The 19,897-nt window shown below is 42.7% G+C and overlaps 1 protein-coding gene across 11 annotated transcripts in view; it reads right to left on the reverse strand.

The window, feature by feature from the left end:
- FGGY (FGGY carbohydrate kinase domain containing) overlaps positions 1-19,897 on the reverse strand; it is a 418,604-nt gene that overhangs the window by 361,423 nt on the left and 37,284 nt on the right. For 10 of the 11 annotated variants that reach the window (XM_089921904.1, XM_089921896.1, XM_022575812.2 and 7 more), the window contains one exon: positions 18,911-19,062. In XM_089921904.1, coding sequence (XP_089778030.1) covers positions 18,911-19,062 — 152 coding nt within the window. Of the gene's footprint in view, positions 1-18,910; positions 19,063-19,897 lie in introns of those variants that run through there. The other variant, XM_089921931.1, reaches the window with a different exon arrangement.

The following is a 19,897-nucleotide window of genomic DNA, read 5'->3' on the forward strand; positions in this document are numbered from 1 at the left end:
ATTCCCACCCTCTACACAGCCAGTTAGAATGTAATGGCCTATGTAAAATGAATATTTGACTATATAAATCATTCATTCATGCCTTCATTATTTATTTGGTATTCTCTACATGTCAGGTACTGTGCTCAGTGCAAGGGAAATGAGAGCAAACAACAGACACAGCCCCACCCACAGGGAGCTTTCAATCTAGTACCCTTTGCACCCTTCAAAGTTTTCTACTACCTTTGGAGTTAAAGATTAAATTTATTAACGTGGCATGTACAAACCATGTCTTACTTGCCAGCTTCGTCTCTGATAGATCTGAGATACTGCACTAAAATCACATACATTGTCCTTTTTCTCACCATTACATCTTTATTCATAGTGTTCCTTATCTGGATACCCTCCCTCCCTCACTGGGCCAACATGGGCTCATCATTTAGGACTCAAGTGTTACGCACTCCATGACATCTTCTCTGATTCCCCTAAGCTGGGTAGGGTGTTCTGTGCTATGCCCCCATAATACTCAGTGAATATCCCCATCATAGCCCTTCCCATCATCTGTCCACATGTTTATCTCTCTCCCTAAACTGAAATCTCTAAGAGTCAGGGACTGTGTTTTTGTTCAGTCTCGCTGTTCCTAGGACCTCGCACTGTATCTGATCTATAGACAAGGAATAACATTAGGTGAATGAATGAACAAATAAATGAATGAGCAGAGATGTGCAAGCTAAACAGGAGTTTATGTAAATGGAAATAAGAAATGAATGGATAAGTGAATGAGGTTGTGAATAAGGACTGTCCCAGTTTCTCTTTTCTCATTCAAGTTAATGGCTTTTCACCATCTGTCTTAGGGGCAGAGACACATCCTAGCCAAGCCAGACTGCCAGGAAGATAAATTTCTCTTCTTAGGGTGAGCAGGTCCTTTGGAGAAGTTTCATTTTAATTGGAAAATGGATTCATTCACTTCCTGGCTGGAACTCCTGCGTCAGTGCAGCACCAGGCTGAATGGCTGCCAAGCGTACTGGAGAGGGGGCTGAGGTGGGAAAAGTGCTCCATCAAATGTCGAGTGCTCTGGGACATCTGAGGACAACCTGGTGTCCAGTCCAGGCTGGCTCCCAGTGGTGGCCCTCTTCTTTCTTTCCCCAATTTCCTTCAACCCAAACTTTGCTCACCCCCAACACATAAAGGATGGGTGTACTTTACGGTTCCATTTGGCACTTCTCGGGGGCTCATCTGGATATGTATATATGTGTATATATACCTCCTTCTTTATTTATACCACTGTCATTTCCTGCAGGGCACAGACAAGGTCCACGACTGAGAAATCCCTTCACTACTCAACTAGTAGAAGAGCAGAACTTCATAAACCCTTCCGTATGATGGATGTGTAACAGTCCAATGTCACAGAAAACATCCCTTTCTAAGGAACACTTCTGCATCTTTTGTGAAGGGTCCTTGTATAGGGCACTGAACACTGTAAGGTTTTTGTGATCTGGCTCCAGGCTTCCATTTAGCCTCACCTCTCAACACCTTTGCGTTTCAGCACCCCTCCTCTCCCCTGTCCGATTCCTCAAACTGACTGATGCAATGGTAGTTCTAGTAACACAACGTGCTACTCTACACGGAGGCGCCTTTGCACACTCCACTGCCTCTTCTCCAGAGCCAGACCGCAAGGGTGCATATCCTGGCTCTAATACGTCACAGCTGTGTGACCTTCCGAAAGCAACTGAACTACTCTTCACTTCTACTTCTCTGTCCTATGAGAATTACAGAGGACAACAGTACTACCTTCACCACAGAGCTGTTGGGAGAACAACGAGCAAGTGTATGTGAAGTGTGCAGAACACCAGCTGGCTCAGAGAGAGCACGTCTTAAATGATTGTTCTTATTAGTTAGAATGTCAGTCCCGCCACGTTTCCAACTTCAGGAAGGAGCTGGGGCTTTGGAGACTGACACACTTCAGTTCAAACCTTGGTTCTCCTAAGGGAACCCTCCTATACTGTTGGTGGGAATGTAAACTGGTACAGCCACTATGGAAAACAGTATGGAGGTTCCTTAAAAAAACTAAAAATACAGTTACCATGTGATCCAACAATCCCACTCCTGGTCATACATCCGAATGAAACTATAATTCACGTCATACATTTTATCCATTTGAAATGTACAATTAAATGGTTTTTAGTATATTCTCCAAGTTGTGCAACCATCACCATGATTTTAGTACATACTCATCACCTTAAAAGAAATATGTTACTCATTTCCCCTGACCCCCACAGTCCTTAAATCTACTAATCTTCCTATCTCTATGGATTTGCCTATTCCGGACATTTCATGTAAATGGAAAAAGTGGTATTTTCGCAACCAGCTTCTTTCACTTAGCATAATGTTTCCAAGGTGTGTTTGTGATGGTTTTACTGCTTTTATCATGAGCATTATACCTGCTTGGAGAGAAAAAACAAAAAAACAAAAAGATACATGCACCCCTATGTTCCCAGCAGCACTATTCACAATAGCCAAGACATGGAAACAACCTAAATGTCCATCAAAAGATGAATGGATAAAGAAGATGTGGTACAGAAGATGTGGTACACATATACAATAGAATATTACTCAGCCATAAAAAAATGAAATGATGCCATTTGCAGCAACATGGATGGACCTAGAGATTATCATACTAAGTGAAGTAAGTCAAAGAACGACAAATACCATATGATACCACTTATATGTGGATCTAAAATATGACACAAATGAACTTATCTACAAAACAAACAGACTCACAGACACAGAAAACAGACTTGTGGTTGCCAAAGGAGAGGGGGTGGAAGAGGGATAGACTGGGAGTTTGGGATTAGCAGAGGCAAACTATCGTATAGAGAATGGATAAACAAGATCCTACTGTATAGCACCGGGAACTATATTCAATATCCTGTGATAAACCATAATGGAAAAGAATATGAAAAAGAATGTATATATGTGTATGTGTATATATATATGTGTGTGTGTGTGTGTGTGTGTGTGTATATATGTATGTATAACTGAATCACTATGCAGTACAGCAGAAATTAACCCAAAATTGTAAAGCAAATAAGTTTTAAAAAATAATAAAATTAAAAAAAATAAATAACACCTTGGTTCTCCTACTTGGTAATTACATTACTCCTGGCCAGTAGTCACCTAATATCTCTGGATTTCCCTTTGTTCACTGACAGCAGTGTTTAACTCATTATATTGATAGTAGGATTCAATTCAGTGAGGTTATGCATGTTACAATGCTCATCCTGGCACATCCCCAGTAAATGTTAGTTTCCCCCACAATCCTTACTCTTCTCAAATTATATGGGGCCTATCCATCTTCCCTATTAGACTCTTAGGTCCTTTTAAGGAAGGACCATAATTAACTCACCTGTAGCCCTACAGTTAACATGAAATACCTATTTCTTAAATGCAATACTTATTGACCATGCAATAATTTGTCTATCAGTCCTGGTTTGTGGCCAGGTGTGTGCTACATATGAAGGTAACCATAGATGAAAGGCAGGAATATACTGGTCCTAATCCTCAGGTTGCCTACTGGTGAGGTATAGCAAAGAGTCTGCATAGGAAACACCCAGCCATGATATAGAAGTAGCACAGAATAATTCAAGTTTGAAAATATCTGATTTATAAACTAAGGATGCTGCATGGTCATGAAAGAAAGGCACTGTTGTGGGCAGGCAGCAGAAGAAACTTCTGTATTACTTGGGAGGCAGTTGTGGGCAGGCACTGTGGGCAGGCACTGTATTACTTGGGAGGCACTGTTGTGGGCAGGCAGCAGAAGAAACTCCAAGTATTACTTGGGAGGCAGTGTCTGACTTCGCTGTGGAGCGAAGGCAAAGACTAAGGAAGATGGGATGGAGGGCAGTCCAGCTGGGGCAACGGGCCTGAACAGAAGTGCAGGAAGAAGCAGCACCTGCATCCCTGGCCATGGAAAAGGAGCCCTGAGAATGTCAGCTTGAGAGATGTGCACTGAAGTGGAGTAGGAAGCAAATCTGAATTCATTAGACAGGCCACAAGAGAATGGGGGGACCTTGAGGTCTGAGCAGGGGGTGACTTGTGACTCCAGTTTTAGGAAGGTTAGGACAGAAAAAACATGGTGGGAAATCTGGAGGGGAGAAGAGGTGGAAGGCAGGAGGACCAGTTTCCATACACATTTCTGACAGGGAAGAAAAAGAACAGAGGAAGGGGAAGAAAGAAAGGAAAAGGGAGGCAAAAGAGAAGATGAGCGAGAAAGAAAATGAAACAAAGATTAAGTGGAAGAGAGAAGTGGCGAAGGAATGAGAAGAAAAAGACAAAAGCAAAAGATGAACAGAGAGAGAAAGGGAAGATGGGGTGAAGAGAAAGAATAGTTTAAACATGAGAAGGGAATAAAGTGAGAATGACAGAAAAAGAAAGAAATGAAAAAGACGTGTGGAAAACAAGAGCAGGACCATGACAACGTCCCAACAATGAGACATAACGTGGAGAAGGAAGGGCAGAAGGCAGAGCCCCGCTCGCGGTCTGCAGCCAGCCTCTCCTCTGGGTGAATGAAGTCATGGCTGATGTCACCACCTCTGAGTCACACGCCCACCAAAGAGAAGGAGGAGGCCCCACCCGGGGTTCCGTCCCACCCTCCTGGACAAGAGGGGTTCCTTCTCTGCCTTGCGCTCTGGGACATTGTCTAGTCTGGTCCTGAGAGCACTGAAATGAGGAGGGCTTCTCCTTGGGCCCAGGGAGGACACTGCCGCCATAGAAGCACGCCAAGCCTGTCGTCACTGGGTTCTCAGATCCAGGCCCTGAGGTGCGATGGTCAGAACAGGGGCAACAGAAGCTTCTGGCTCTTCTATGCCTGGGGCTAGGGCTCCATCCCATGATGTCCAAAAAGGAAATTCCCATAATGAATGGTACTGAATACGCAAAAGGGCCTCCAAAGGTGCTTTTAGACTGAGCTAGAACTGCTTTCTCACATTCTAGGCTCACACCACGCTCTCTTTGCAGCCCCACGGAGGCCTCCTTTCCTCGGACTGCCAGACCTCTTCCCACGCCAGTCCATCCACCCCACTGAGTGCTTACCTCCATTAGCCCCCAACCTACATGTCACCTCCCCCTGACTCCTCTCCCCTAACCCGGGCATATTTCCATAAGGAACTGAATTTCCATCCTACCTACAGAGCACTGTGTCTTTATTTCTGTCCCTCTTCTAGAATATGAGCTGCTTGAGGACAGGGACTCTGGTTTACTGCTATACTCCCAGCATTTAACCAAGTACTTGAAATAAAATAAATTTTCAATAAATATTTGCTGAATGAATGAATGTCCTCGGTCAACTCTGGCAGGAACCGATGGGTACCATGCTAGTATTTTTAGACCTCTTCTGAGGTCTAAAGACCTCTCCTCTTACAGCCATCATCCTGAGAATGCTGGTTACTGAAGACAGTACCCCATAAGCTACTAATAACAGTGCAAGTGGAACTGCTCTGTAAACAGTCGCTTGGGGCATCAGAGGATGGATTTACTCTCCCCCTGATTCCTCCAGTCTCCACAACCCTGGGCCTGTGAGCTGCTGTGGAAAGGACACAGGCTTGAGTTAGATTTGAGTTAGATGCCCTGCTCTAGCACTCACTCCTAGCCTGTTCCCACAAGCTCAAACACAAATACTACTACCTACTCCCCAAGTTGTCCATCAAGATTAAGCACGGCTAAAAAAAAAAAAAAAAGGGGCCTACCCTCAGACCATGTGGATTTTTCCCTTCACTCTTAGCTCTCTTAACTGCATCTAGAGTTAAGTATATGAAAAATAGACCTCACTAACCTTTTGCCCAGAAATCAACTTCTGTCCTAATCATCACCTGAAAATACATCCCTACCACCAGCACCCTACAACTTACCAAACACCTTCTGATACAAAATACTGTTGTCAATACCATTTCATGAACAGGAAACTAAGGCGCCTAAGTGAAATGAATTGCCCAAGATCATGGAGACAGTTAAGTGAACAACCTGGTGTGAAACCTCGGCCACTTGAACTCCAAACCCAATACTCCTTCACTGCTGCCTGGCTGCTGCTTCCCAGCACATGAGCGGTGCTTGATAAATACTTGCACAGTGACTCACTCCCTTTCTCAGGTCCACGGTCTGGTCTCTGACCCCCAGTCAAAGCCAGACCACACGGCCTCATGCCAAGACAACTGCAGTAGGTTTCACTCTGGTCCCGATTCTCTCCCCATCTATCTTAGGCTCACAGAACGCCAGCACTGAAAGAGAACTTCAGGAGTTATGGCTGTTCCCAAATGCCGGACCCTGAACTGGTGCTCATCCATGACTGGTCATTTTCACTAATCAGTGGTGAATAATACAAATAATACTAGAGAAGAGGAAACCCCTATTATTAATAATATTATGAATAATTAATTGGTAAAAAGATCTTACGTCCTGGTAGCTTGCTTTGCTTTCCTTGGGCAAGCTCTAATACTCTGCACGTGCAGCATTACTGGAAGAAAACATTTACCTGTGCCACAGTTCAGACCCTTAAGCAAAGCCCGAATGAGAAACAGAGGCCAGAGGGGGCAGAGCCACTTACCCAGGCAGCTTCTAATTCCCTCCAAACACTCCCTAGTCTTGCATTTTTGAGCCAGAAGACACTGACTCTTGAGATGACACAGCCTGGAAGCCAGACTAAAGCAGCTTTTTGAGAGGGTGTGGGTAGGGGTACTGATGAGGCTGTAGAGCTGAGATCAGACTTCCTTTTACTACCGAGGTCACTCCCAAGTTTCACCTAATCCACAGCCTCTCCATACAGGAAGGATTCAGAGAGATGTAGGCTTTGATGGGGATCCCTGAGTCCCTTTGTCCTTCAACCAGCAGAGTGGACACAGCTTCATGCACAGAGACTGGCCTCCAGTGAGGTCTTAGTTGCAGAAGTACTGCCAGGACCCTGGGGTTCAGAAGAGCTAAGGAACTAGTTGGATCATTTATTCATTTTTTCCAACTGCAGATGTTTCAGGAGGAGGTAAATGCAAAGAGGAGGAAGAGGCCAGCTCTTTGGGAGGTAACTCTAACGTGCTGGAGCAGCGGTCCCCAACCTTTCTGGCACCAGGGACCAGTTTCGTGTAAAACAATTTTTCCACGGACCGAGGGTGGGGAGGAGGATGGTTCAGGCGGTAATGCAAGCGATGGGGAGCGGCAGATGAAACTTCACTTGCCCGCCCGCCGCTCACCACCTGCCGTGCAGTCCAGTTCCTAACAGGCCGCAGACAGGTACCAGTATGCGGCCTGGGGGTTGGAGACCCCTGTGCTGGAGCACAGACAAAATAGAAATGGGTTGGAGTTTGTGTAGTGGAGGGAATCTTAGACCTCACCCGGTCTCAAGCGTGATTCTTTAACTGTGAGTCTAACTTAGGTAACTTTTTTATTCTAGAGTTCACATTTATCTTCAAAATTGAAGCCAAACAAATGTGAAATTTAAACTAAGAGAACCAGGTATCTCATCTGTAGGACAGACTGGGGCACCTTGCCCCTGATAAAGACTGGAGTTGACCAGCTAACTTTTGACTCCTTAAATTCATTTCCTAGAGTTAGAAAACCCAGGTTTTTGCATCCCAACACTGCCAGAAGTAACAGTCAGTAGGTAGTAATCCATCTAACTCCCTCCATCCTCATCTTCTTTATCTGTGAAGTAAGTGCTAACATCTACCTCACAGGATTTTCAAAAGAATTAAACACGATAGCACACTTAAAAGCTAGACAGATAGACAGTTAATAAATTCGGTAGATAGTTAATAAACTCTAGTGCAGGTGTTGATGATGTTTGCAGACAGCAATCAAACAGAGTCAATATCTTGAACAGAATTTAGTAAGTATCTCGGAAAGATATTATTTCAAACTGCTTTCACAAGGGTAACAATATCTCAACTTACTCCAAAAACTTAAGGTGGATTGATTGGATGGATAGAAGGACATATAGATGGATATATATGTGATAAACCAAGTACAGTAAAATGTTAATGGCAGAATCTAGGTGATGGTTCTAAGTATTCACTATAAAATTCTTTCAACTTTTCTGTATGTTTGACAATTCTGATGATAAAATGCTGGGGAAAAATGGCTTTCACAGCCTCTTACATTTGGTCCTAGACTTGGGAGCCCCTTGAGATTAAAGGATACTCTTGGCTTCCGCCTTGTCTCCCCATCACCAGGCACAACGCCTTCCTCATAGCAGTTACTAGACGAACGTTTGTTTCACTGATTAAATGAATATATCCCTACAATAGCAGCACAGTTATTCTCATTTTGAAGACAAGAGAACCAAAAAAAAAAAAGAATAAAACCAACCCATATGTTCAGAGAAATGAGATTTACTTACCCCTCCAGAAGAATGCTGTGACCTGCATCTTGTCAGACTTCTGGCCTCCCTCCTCCCTTTCCCCAGTTAACATCCACCTATCCTGGGCCCCCAGATTTCCAAGCTAACAGTCCACCTTAGTGCAGTTGATCATGCTAATGAGTTCCTGTATCACAACCCACATTAACTGCACTGTATTTTTTAGTGTCTTTTCTAAAGACAGTATTTTCCTCCAATAGATGTGACCTCCATTTTAACCACCGTGAGGAAAGAATTTTGTTCTGTTTTTGTTTTACATCGAATCATACCATGTGAGCATAAGGCCAGCCAAACTTAGCAATCTTTCTCTCGCTTCTCTGGTTATACTGTAAATTCCTAGATGTAGCTGACACCCCTACACAGTGGTCGGACAAGGCTGGCAGCAAGGAAGCTGGGCACGTGGACTATGCTATTACAGCCGTAAGTCTAGAAAGGACCAGGAAACAAGAATTCATTTAGCAAATATTTATTGAATATTTTTTCAATGTCAAGCACTGTGTTTGGGTCGGGGAAGACAATAGTCAGGTATGGAGAGAAAGGTTTGGTCCCTCCTCTTATGGAGCCAAGAATCCACCAATCCAAATGAGGAAGGAACATGGTGCAGCAGAAAAAAAACAAACGAAAAAAACAAGACAGGATTTAGATCCAAAAGGACCTTCATAAAGACCCAAGCCTGATACCTGTGGACAAGTCATTGCATCTCTTTGAGGCTTACTATATTTATCTATAAAATGTAACAAATAGTAACATTTAACTTGCAAGGCCATGTCACCAATCAAATAAAGAAAACATATGTCCAAGTCACAGAAGTTATAAAGTAAAATACAAAATAAAGTATCATAACAATAGCTGACATTTATTAAATGTTATTAGGTATCAGGCCAAGTCCTTTTTTTTTTTAAATTTTTGGCCTGCTTTTTTAAATTGCTCTGTTGGACTATAAAAGTAAAAGAATACAGCATATATTTGGCATAAATCAAATATGCAAATGCAGGGATAAGGAAAGGATTCACTGCCCAGGTAAATGAAGGCAGGCCATCAGCCTCAACACTCCATATATTTTAGTTACGAGCCCAGTTTATGGGAAGACCACCCTGGAGAGAAAATCCACAACAGATGCCCTAACATCAGCTGACAGTACCATCCGCAGTGCTCAAAGGCTGGGAGGAATCTGGTCCAAACGTAAAACGGCCCTAGTATAAACATTCTAAAGAGAGCTTGTCTGATTCAGTTGATGTGTCCTGGATTTTCTTGGGGGTGAAGGGAGCAACATAAAGGGGTTAGTCCCCTCAGAGCACAAAGGCACAGAAGAGAGGCCCAGAGGAGTTACTGCATCAATCTCACAAAATAAGCAGTGACTCAAGGTAACAGACTGCAGCCAAGGGATGGCTCTGGGGTAGAAAGGAGTAGTAACACTCCAAACTTCCTTTTCCACAACAGGGAAGAGAAAATGAAAGTACACTCAACTTGCAGTGGATCTTTACTTTGGAATGGAACTATCTGGACAGACAAAACCCAGCAATCAAAAATGGCATGATAAATGATTTGATAAGTTCATGAATCCATCCATTAAAATATGTACTGAGTTATCAGTGTGAGATGCTAAGCAATTCCCAATACACCAGGGACATGGAGATAAGTGAGGTGCAATATAGTTTAATGAATTCCAGGGTAGAGGTAAGGGGAGGATGCCATAGCAGACAGAGGGCAGGACCCCAATCAACATAGAGAAAGTCAAGGAAGGCTTCCTGGAGTTTGAAGAATTAGTATAAGTTTCCCCAAGTGAAAAGAAATGATTTTAAGTTTGCCAGGCAGAAGGAAGACCTCAGCAAAGACCCAGAGGTGTAAGAGAACATGAGTATGGTATCCTTAGATCCACTGACCAAGAAATTCCCCATCTGGAAAGTCTTTCCATTTCTCTAAGCATTTTGTTATAGGAAAAGTAATGATGGATTCCTTGAACAAATTCCCGCAGTCTGGGTCTCAAATCCAAGTGCCTAGACGGGTAGTTGCTGGAAAAGGAAATGGTGAGGCGGGCTGGGTGGGGACCACTGTGAAATGAAGGACACTCGCCCCTTCTCGAGGGGCAGCTCCTGCACAACTCTGGCCAGTTCCTTCCACATGGGAATGTGAACCCAGGACTGCTAAATCCTTTTGTTATTTTTTCTAGAGAAGCAGAAAAATCTGGACTTTTATGTGAAATTTCTTAGTTTTTAAATGTTGGACACTAATTCAAAAAAGAATTTTTTTTTCAAGCACAGGGTGGGTCCACCAAAACCCATCTGGGGACCAGATTCAGCTTGAGGGCTGCCAGCCTGTAACCCTACACATGAGCTGAAATGAGCAACAGGGCAGTGAGGGCCAACGGATATAGCCCAGGGGCTGGAGGAGGGCTGGACTTGGTGAGAATCCTGGTTCTACCACTTATTGCGTAGCTTTGGGGAAGCAAGCTACTTAAGCCCTCTGGGTTTTGTTTTCCTCATCTGTAAAATGGGATAATAATACTGTGTCACTGAGGGGCTTAGAGGAAATACTGCATGTAAAGTCCCTCATACAGTGCAGATGGTTTAGGAAAATAATCCCAAGAAGAAAAAAAAAAATCCCATGCTAAATAACGAAGTGTTGTCAACCAGAAAGGTTAGCTAGGACTATAAGATTACTTTTTAATGGAAAAGTACAAAGAAGTAATAAAAGCATGATCTTTGTGCTGTGACATTAGCAAACTATACCAACCACGGATAGTGTCTCATTATTGTTTTTTGTAATATACAGCCATTTTTTTCTATACTGTAAGTTTCTTAAGACAAATGCATTTATAAGACTGCACAGCCTCATAACTTTTTTCCCTTTCACATTATAGTGTAAACTTTGTTGTTGCTATACAAATATTTATTATCTACCCAGTACATATGCCAGAAGAATCTTTTTGAAGTCATAAAACAGATCATGTCACACGCATGTTTAAAATCCATCAACCATTTCTCACTGCTCTTAGAATAAAATCGAAATTCCTGTCCACGGCCTCAAGGCTGTGCAGGATCTGGCCCCTGGTCACTTCTCTTACCCCACCTCCTGCCACTCCCTGCCTTGCTCATACCTGGCCAGCCCTGCTGACCTCCTATGCTGATCTCTCAGGTGCTTTCCTCCCCTCATTGAATCTGCTGCTCCTTCTTCCTGAAAGTCTCATCATTCTTGTCAACCAAAACCTCCCAAGAGAACACACTAGCTATGCCAAATCTGTTCATCTGCCATTCTCCTTCATAGCATTTTCCAGAAAACAAAATCACTTTGCATATGTATTTGTCTCCGTGTCTATTTTCTGCTGCTCTATGCTAGAATCTAAGTTCCCAGAAGGCTACCCAGGGCCCTCATCTGTCTTGCTCACCTTGGCAACCTCAGTGCCCATCATATAGGAGACACTCAGCCAAGACGTTTTAAGTGAAAAAAATGAACCCACCACCCATTGTTCCCAGCCTCAGATTCTCCTGAAGTCATTACTTCCAAGTTTTTTCCCTGAACTAGATTATTCAAACCCTGCAAGGCAAACACTTGAAGAGGTAGTAGAGTGAAATGGGTCTGAAATGGGTCTATGGGTCTGAAATGCCAAGGTTCAAACCCCAGCCTTGCCATTTATTAGCTGAATAACCTTAGGCAAATTGCTTAACATCTCTGACTCCGTTTTGTCATCTGTAAAATATGAGACTTAACTTCACAGGGTGGTTGTGAGGATTAGATGAGTTTAACATGGATGAAATGCTTAGACAAGTACTAGGTATATAATAAGCACTGTATACATTTTAGCTACTGTTTTCATCTAATTCCTTATTCTGTCGTTATTGCTTAGTCCAAAAAGGCTGTAATTTTGGGGACTTCCCTGGTGGTCCAGTGGCTAAGGCTCCGCACTCCCAATTCAGGGGGCCCGGGTTTGATCCCTGGTCAGGGAACTAGATTTCACATGCCACAACTAAGAGTTCCATGCCGCAACTAAAGATCCCACGTGCCAAAACTAAAAGATCCTGCATGCCGCAACGAAGACCCGGCTCAGCCAAATAAATAAATACATATACATATACGTGTGTGTGTGTGTGTGTGTATTTTTTTTTTTAATGTTTAAAAGGCTGTAATTTTGTGAAGACAGAGACCACTTCTGGGTTCCCACAGTGAAGTGCACAGGCCTCCACAGGAGGGGGATGGGGGATGGAGCTGTTTGTATGGTTCTTGATGTACGTATGCTTACATGATACGAGACTAGGAGTAAGACATTTAACTTTTTTGAGCCTCAGTTTCCTCATTTATAAAAAGAGATATAATATCTACCCCACAAGACTAGTGTAAAGATTAAATAATCATTGTGGAATAAAATAATCCTGGGGCTGGAGGCACTGGTGAATTTTAGGGGAAACAAGTAGAAGGTATTCAGTAAGTCAATCTGCTTTGCAATTCAAAGCTGGCTGCTTTCTGGTATAGGTATTACACATAGGATGTGGATGATTCAAATAAATGAATGACTCTGAAAATATGCTTTATACTCTTCTACTATTTTCTATGATTGTCTCTGACAACTCTGTGGTCATTTTTAGGCGGTTTCCGTAGCTATTATTCAAACAGGAAAAGCATACCACTCATTACACTCAGCTACTTAAAATAAGATATTCTAGTGTTTAAAATTCTCTCGTTTGGTGCTAGAATGTTATTGACATGCCCATCAGTAGAGACAAACATTTTTATGCACAGTGGAAGTGAGAATTAAACTACTCTTTGAATAAGATATTTTACAAATATCTGACTAAATTATAATAATTCCACACAGCTGATATTATTATCATCATTTGACAGCTCAGCATGCTGAAACTCAGAGACGCTGACTTAGCCTAAGGTTGCAAAATCGGTAAATGGTGGAGAAAGATTTAAATGCAAGTGTGTTTGGCTTCAAATCCTGTACTTTTTCTCTTGTTACAGAACTGTGTTCTATCTCCCAGAGCTCCAATCTTGTATGAGCTGTACTGCTAAGATCTGATGAATGTAGGTAAATAATATCAGACCTATGCACGAAATGTAAAGCCAGAGTAACTAACAGAAAAAGACTATAGTTTCCACCAAACTGCCATCCAAAAAGGAATGGTGCGTTTCCAAGAAAGAAACTGACATTGTTTATCTTTAATAAAGTTTCAAGATGAGAAACCTAAAGAAAAGAGAATAATTGTTACTATATCATCAAGAAGAATGAAAGAATAAGGCCAGTCGAGGCCCTTACTGTGCCAGCCTCTTACTGTACAGAAGGGACAAGGACCAGGCTTTCCTGAAGTCTAACAGAGTTTTCTTTTCAAGAGTTCCTACTGCAAAGCATCCAATGCTAGGTGTGCTAGCACCTTCCACAGCTAGCAGGAAGTTATCAAACCACCCCTCTGGCTATCCAAACTCCCAGGTTCCTCCCAAGAATCTACATACACAGGATAAAGCACATTAGAACCAATCAGAGAACCATTTACTCATTTTCCCAATATGTTATCAGGGGAACAGAAGCAGAAGGGCATGGACTGGGGAGATGAAAGGGGCAGATATATTTTCTAAACCCATCAACAAAATCCTCTGACATTCCAGCCAGCTGCCTCCAGACCTTTGGAATGGACAATGAAAATTGCAAACTATAAAATGATTAGTTTTCTGTTCTGCTGACAATAGCAAAAAGAGGAAATGAGTTAAAAGACGGACTGGAATATCTCCCTGCATCCGCTACAAGCCAGATAATTATCTTCCATTAACACTGAGCTGTCAGGATCGGCATCAGCCTGTTAACTTGCTTGACCTTCCTCAGCCTGCACCTTGTTACCCTACAATGCTTCATGTTTATAAAGATAGGAGACTCCAGCTGTTCCAGCCTGAGAGAACTTAATTTACATCTGGCCTTCATTAAGATGAGAGTCAGAATCATTGAGACCAAATGGAGAAGCCAGAGTGCTGGGGGTTATGAAAAAATCAAATGGCATTTCTCCTTTTATCTGACAATTCTTATTATGGAGACGTACGTCGACCTAAAACACACAAATCTTATATGTAAAGGACATGATTAAAATTCCATATTGCAGAACTAGGACCCGAGTGGCTTTACCCAAAAGGTACTGTGGTCCTAGTATACCACTTCTGTCTTCTGAGAAGTCTGAACTCCAAATTCTGCCCAACTCCCTCTGACATCTGATTCCAGGCTAAGGACAAGGAGCACATGAATGACAGCAATACCGAGATGAGAGGTGAGCTCTGACTCCTCCACCTAGCTCGCCCCTCATGGCCAGTCAGCCCCAATGTCCTGCCCCAATGTCCTGCTGCCATTAACCCCTAACGATTTCTCCATCCCACAGTGCCTAATTCAGGTCTCATCACTTCTCACCTGGAAAAGTGCAATAGCTCCTCACTGGCCCACTCAAATCATTCAAACAATATTTACTGAGCACCTACTATCTGCCAGGCATTTAATTAGGGATAGGGACACAACAAGGAACAAAATGGATATCATCTCCACCCTCCTGTGGATTACTATGGTTGGAGGGGGTGAGCTTTTATACAAATCATCATACAAATTGACGTGTCATTACAATTTATGAACGATACAATGAAGTAAAATTAAGAGTACAATGACAAGAGACCTCTGATTTACTTGAGGGTCAGGAAAGGCTTTTTTAAGGATGTGACAATAAAGCTGAGACCTACATGATGAGTTAGAATCAATGGTGAGAAGAGGGAAGAATATTCAAGCAGAAGGCACAGCATCAGAGCATCATTAAGACCAGAGGTAAGCAAACTTTTTCTCTAACAGTCCAAAGAGTAAATATTTTCAGCTTTGCAGGCCATGCAGTCTCCATCTCAAATACTCAGTTCTACCACTGTAGGGCAAAAGCACCACAGACAGTAGATAAATGAACAAGCATGGCTGTGCTCCAATAAAACTTTATTTATGGCCACTAAAATTTTAATTTCCTATCATTTTCACAAGTCACAAAACATGACTCTTCTTTTGATTCTTCTTCAAACATCTGAAAATGTAAAACTCATTCTTAGCTCCCAGGACATCCAAAAACAGGCAACAGGCCAGATTTGGCCCATGGCCCTAGTTTGCCAACCCCTAGTCAAAAGGCTGAGGTGGCAAAGAGCTGTTGTGTTTGAGGCACTCTGAGTGGATCCCTGTGGATGGATCAGAGTGAGCAAAGTGAGAGACACACAGTAAGCAGAGGAGGGAGGTGAAAATGACGTCATACACCATCTTCTGAGCCAGGTTACAAATTTTGGAGTTTATCCTAAGGGCAAAGCAAGGCCAACTAAGTGCTATAATGAGGAAAGTACAAAAAACTGGTTTTAGGGGAATTCCCTGGTGGTCCAGTGGTTAGGACTTGGTGCTTTAGCTGCTGGGGCCCAGGTTCCATCCCTGGTAGGGGAACTAAGATCCCACAAGCCACACGGCATGGTCAATAAATAAATGCATATGTACTAATAAAAACATAAATAAATAAACTGGTTCTTACTCCCCCACACACACATTTTCTCATTCCTAATCCAATCTCTTCACCCTGCCAAAGGTATCTAAGACACTTTCCTCCTTGCCTAACAACCATCCACTAATCTCTCTCACCAAATAGGCCCTTAACAAACTGAGCCCAGGCTACTTACCTGCTCTCACTTCCTACTACACTCAGGGAAGCATCCCAGGCTCCTGTCCTAGGGCCTACACACCTTACCATAATGAACCTCATTCTCTCTAGAATACTGTATCCCTCCTGTCTTCTCTACTATGCAAAACCTCCACTCATATCTTGAGGCTCATCTCAAGTAGCTCGTGCAGGAAGCAAATTATTTTCCCTGAAAGCACTCTGCATATGCCTGCATCTCGGCGCTCAGTGCATCTTCTGCTGGCTCTGGTTCCATGCCTCTCTTCTCTTTATACTCCCCCACCATCGTCCCCGGTGGTCACTGTGCCGCTTGAGGGTAAGGCCGAGTCCTCTTTGTGCCCATGTCCCCAGTTCCTACCACAGTGTTGGTTCACAGCAGGACCTCAGGTAAGATTTGGCAAATTAAGGAATGAATGAAGAGTAAACAAATGGCAGCCCAGTAAACTTGGCACAGACTCTCATGTTCTGACATCGAATGTGCTGCTGAACAGCAGCTCAAGCTACTGTACTTCCCTGTGCCTCAGTCTCCCACAAGCCCAATAAAAAGAAGGTACTGTTTCCCGATTCTCCACACATGGATGCTTTTCAGGATACAAAGGTAGAGCCTTTAGCATTGAAAGTGGTTTTGTGAGTCTGCAGGCCAGCAACATCAGCATCACCTGGGAGCTTGTTAGAAATGCAAATTCTTAGCTCCCACCACAGGGCTACTAAGTTAGAGTCTGCAGTTTAACAAGCTCTCCAGGTGATTCATTTACACACTGAAGTTTGAGAAGAGCTAGCTGTAAGCCGTGCTGGTAGGCTTTAAGGAGAAGGTACGAAACATGATTTTAGAAGTTGTTTTGATTTTGAATTTGTAATCACAGTAAAACCAAAGGAACTCTCAGCAAGGATTCCTGGGCATGCTTACCAAAAAGACAAAAAAAAAAAAATTGAAAAAGTCTGAAAAACAGATTTGAGGCTCAGCCTTCAGGTAGTTAAATGCACAGTGAGGCACTGTTTAGAGCCTTACTCAGAAAATTCTGAAATGGAATTGATTGGATGGATGGATGGATGGTCAGTCTTAGGTCAGAATCATTGCCACACAAATCTAGAACTTAATTATTTTCTATGGGCTTTATTTAGTGCAGTTAGATCTCAAGCGCACAGGTAAATATCCTGACAGGTTCATACCAAAGGTATATTTAGATCTCCTGGGATATACAGCCCTGAGCTGGCTATGAAGCAGGTGCTCAATAAGGCTCTGGTATTGCACCAATGACCACCTGCTCAATCCTCCTCACTTAATTCAGAACAGCTATTCCTCACCTGTGGTCCAGAAGGGTGACATAGCCAACCCATTTGTTCTTTTGCACATGTTTAGGCTGGCTTAAAGACCATCACCACCCTCATTCCTGGTCCTTCCCAAAGTGGTATGCTTCACAGAGGATTTTAGTACTGCATGACTAATGGGAAGAGCTGGGATGTGGAGACCAGGAGACACAGGTTTAAATTCTGCCTGTATCGTCTGTTTGGGAAAGTCATATAACCCTCTCTCTGAGCCTCAGTTTCCCATGCCATCTACCAGGCAGAGGCTGTTAGGATGAGATCAGTTAAAGTCTATAGCACACATAGCAGAGTGTGGAGGCAGTGCAAGTACAAATCAATACACTGCTTTGTATTTCAGGATATTTTTGTATCAAGTTTCCAAACTGATCCAGTCCAACTCTCTCACTTTAGAGATGGAAAAAGTGAGGCCTGGGGATGAGAATTGCTTTGCCCAAAGTCACACAGTGTGATGCAAACAGAGTCAGAATTAGGATCCTAAAACCCCCAACTCCTAAAACACTCTGTGTTTTCAAACCCTTAGCAAATATAGAAGTCTTTCTGCAAATTAAAACTTACAAAATAGCTCAATATACTAAACAAGTAACAAGCCAAGCCTGCCTTGATTACTGATGCCCTTTTTACTTACCTCCCTTCTGCCCCATGGTGGCAATCCAAGGACACCTCCTCATCACCTTTAAACTCTCCCCAACCCCACATTTGAGTAATTGAAGACTCAATCCACCTGAAACCTCAGGGCCAGTAAATGAATCACGGCAGGTCTTATCATTAGATGGATTCTCTCCTCACCAGACCACCTAGGGGTTTTCAAGTTCCTGCAGTTCCCAGAGGACTTGAACTTTCTCACACATCCATCTCTACTGGGAACCATTAAGCTGACATCACCATTCTCCACACTTCATAAATGATTCTAACATCTGGAAATGGGAACCGCCTGCAAGTGCCTTAGCCAGAGATCACCTTATCACAAAAGGGTATGGAAACTCAAGTTCAGGTGAGATGAGAAAGGCATTCCATAAAATGCCACTAAGGCCAAAGATTAATCATTGGGGGCTAAAAGTATGTAGAGAAAGAATGTTCCAGTCAGAAGATTTGGACTTGAATCCCAGCTCTGCCACTTTCTAACTGGAATGGTAGTTAACCTCTCTGAACTTCAATAGAACAGCAGATATTAAGAAAATCAATTTCAGTCATTTTTAGGTTCAAATCCTGGTTCTGCTGCATACTTATTGAGTCACTTTGGGTGAGCTGACGAATCTCTATTAGCTTTAGTTTTTACAAATACAGAAAAAGAAAAAAAAACTACTTTATAAGGTTGCCGTTAGGATTCAAAGAGATAATCTGCATCAAATACTTATTTCAGTGCCTTGCCTGAGTTAAGCAGAATGACTTAACCACAACTGAATCAATAAAATGGGATCAAGCTTCCTGACACTTGCTGCAAAAAATCAAATACAACAACCGTGATGAGCAGGGTGCCCGGTACCAATAGATTCAATAAATGGAATCCTCTGCTATTATGAATAATCGCTCCTCAACGCTATGCACTTACCTCTTTTAGCCACAGAAGCTTCGGGGCCTGCATTTCCACGGACATCACGCCCCCAACGTACTGCAGGACACTGTGCTTGGTTTCGTTGATCCTGTGGACCTGATTGACCGCCCGGTGGTCCAGCCACATGATGATGTTTCGATGAGAATCCCCTAACGAAAACAAGGGAGATGAGGACACAGGTGCATCCTTATCCTTCTAATTCAAGGGGGCACTTATGGATTCCCAAGGGCAAAAATCTGCACAACTGCTTGTATAATTTCACACATCAACAAGAAACAAGTGAAAGGACCACCACCAACACTGACTAGGTACATCCTACCCATATCTCGGACCCTTGAAGAGACGTGCTCTTTGAATATAGTCCCAGGGTTAAACGTCTAAAGGAAAAACCAGTCAAGATCCACCAATTAATTATATTACCATTCATTCTCTCTCAACTTTTCCCCTTCCTTTCCTATCTCACCTATTCTAGAAAAACTTTTCTGGGTACATACTCAAGAAAAGAGCCAATGAAATAAGCCTAAAACAATACTTCAGCTTTTTAAGGTATGTCTCCTTGAAATATGGACAAATATTTTAGGTATAATATCATATACATTTACATAATGGCTTTTATTTGCCTATATTCTCACTTCCTCTAGTCACTCTAATTAAAATTAGTTAATTTAAGTGTTTTTCCTCACTCGGTTGGTTTGTTTGGTGGGGTGGGAAGCACTGGAATTTTTTTTCCATTCTGGAACCAGGCAGACCTAATGGGGAACGTTCTTTCAGTATAGGCAGAAATACTGAGAAAGTTATTTAATTTTTCTTAGCCTAAGTGTCCTTATCTGCAAAATGTAACATATAAGGATTAACTGAGATTTTTCATTCATTGAACAAAAGATAATGTGCATAAAGGATATGGCAAGTACTTGTCACATAGTAGGCCCTCAAGAGGAATAAATCACAGGAAACAGAGTTTAAAATCAGCTGGAAAAGGAGCAT

The sequence above is a fragment of the Delphinapterus leucas genome, chromosome 1, assembly GCF_059928025.1.
Source record: "Delphinapterus leucas isolate spDelLeu-1000000601 "Yukka" chromosome 1, BTC_Dleu_Yukka2, whole genome shotgun sequence".
NCBI classification, from domain to species: Eukaryota; Metazoa; Chordata; class Mammalia; order Artiodactyla; family Monodontidae; genus Delphinapterus; species Delphinapterus leucas.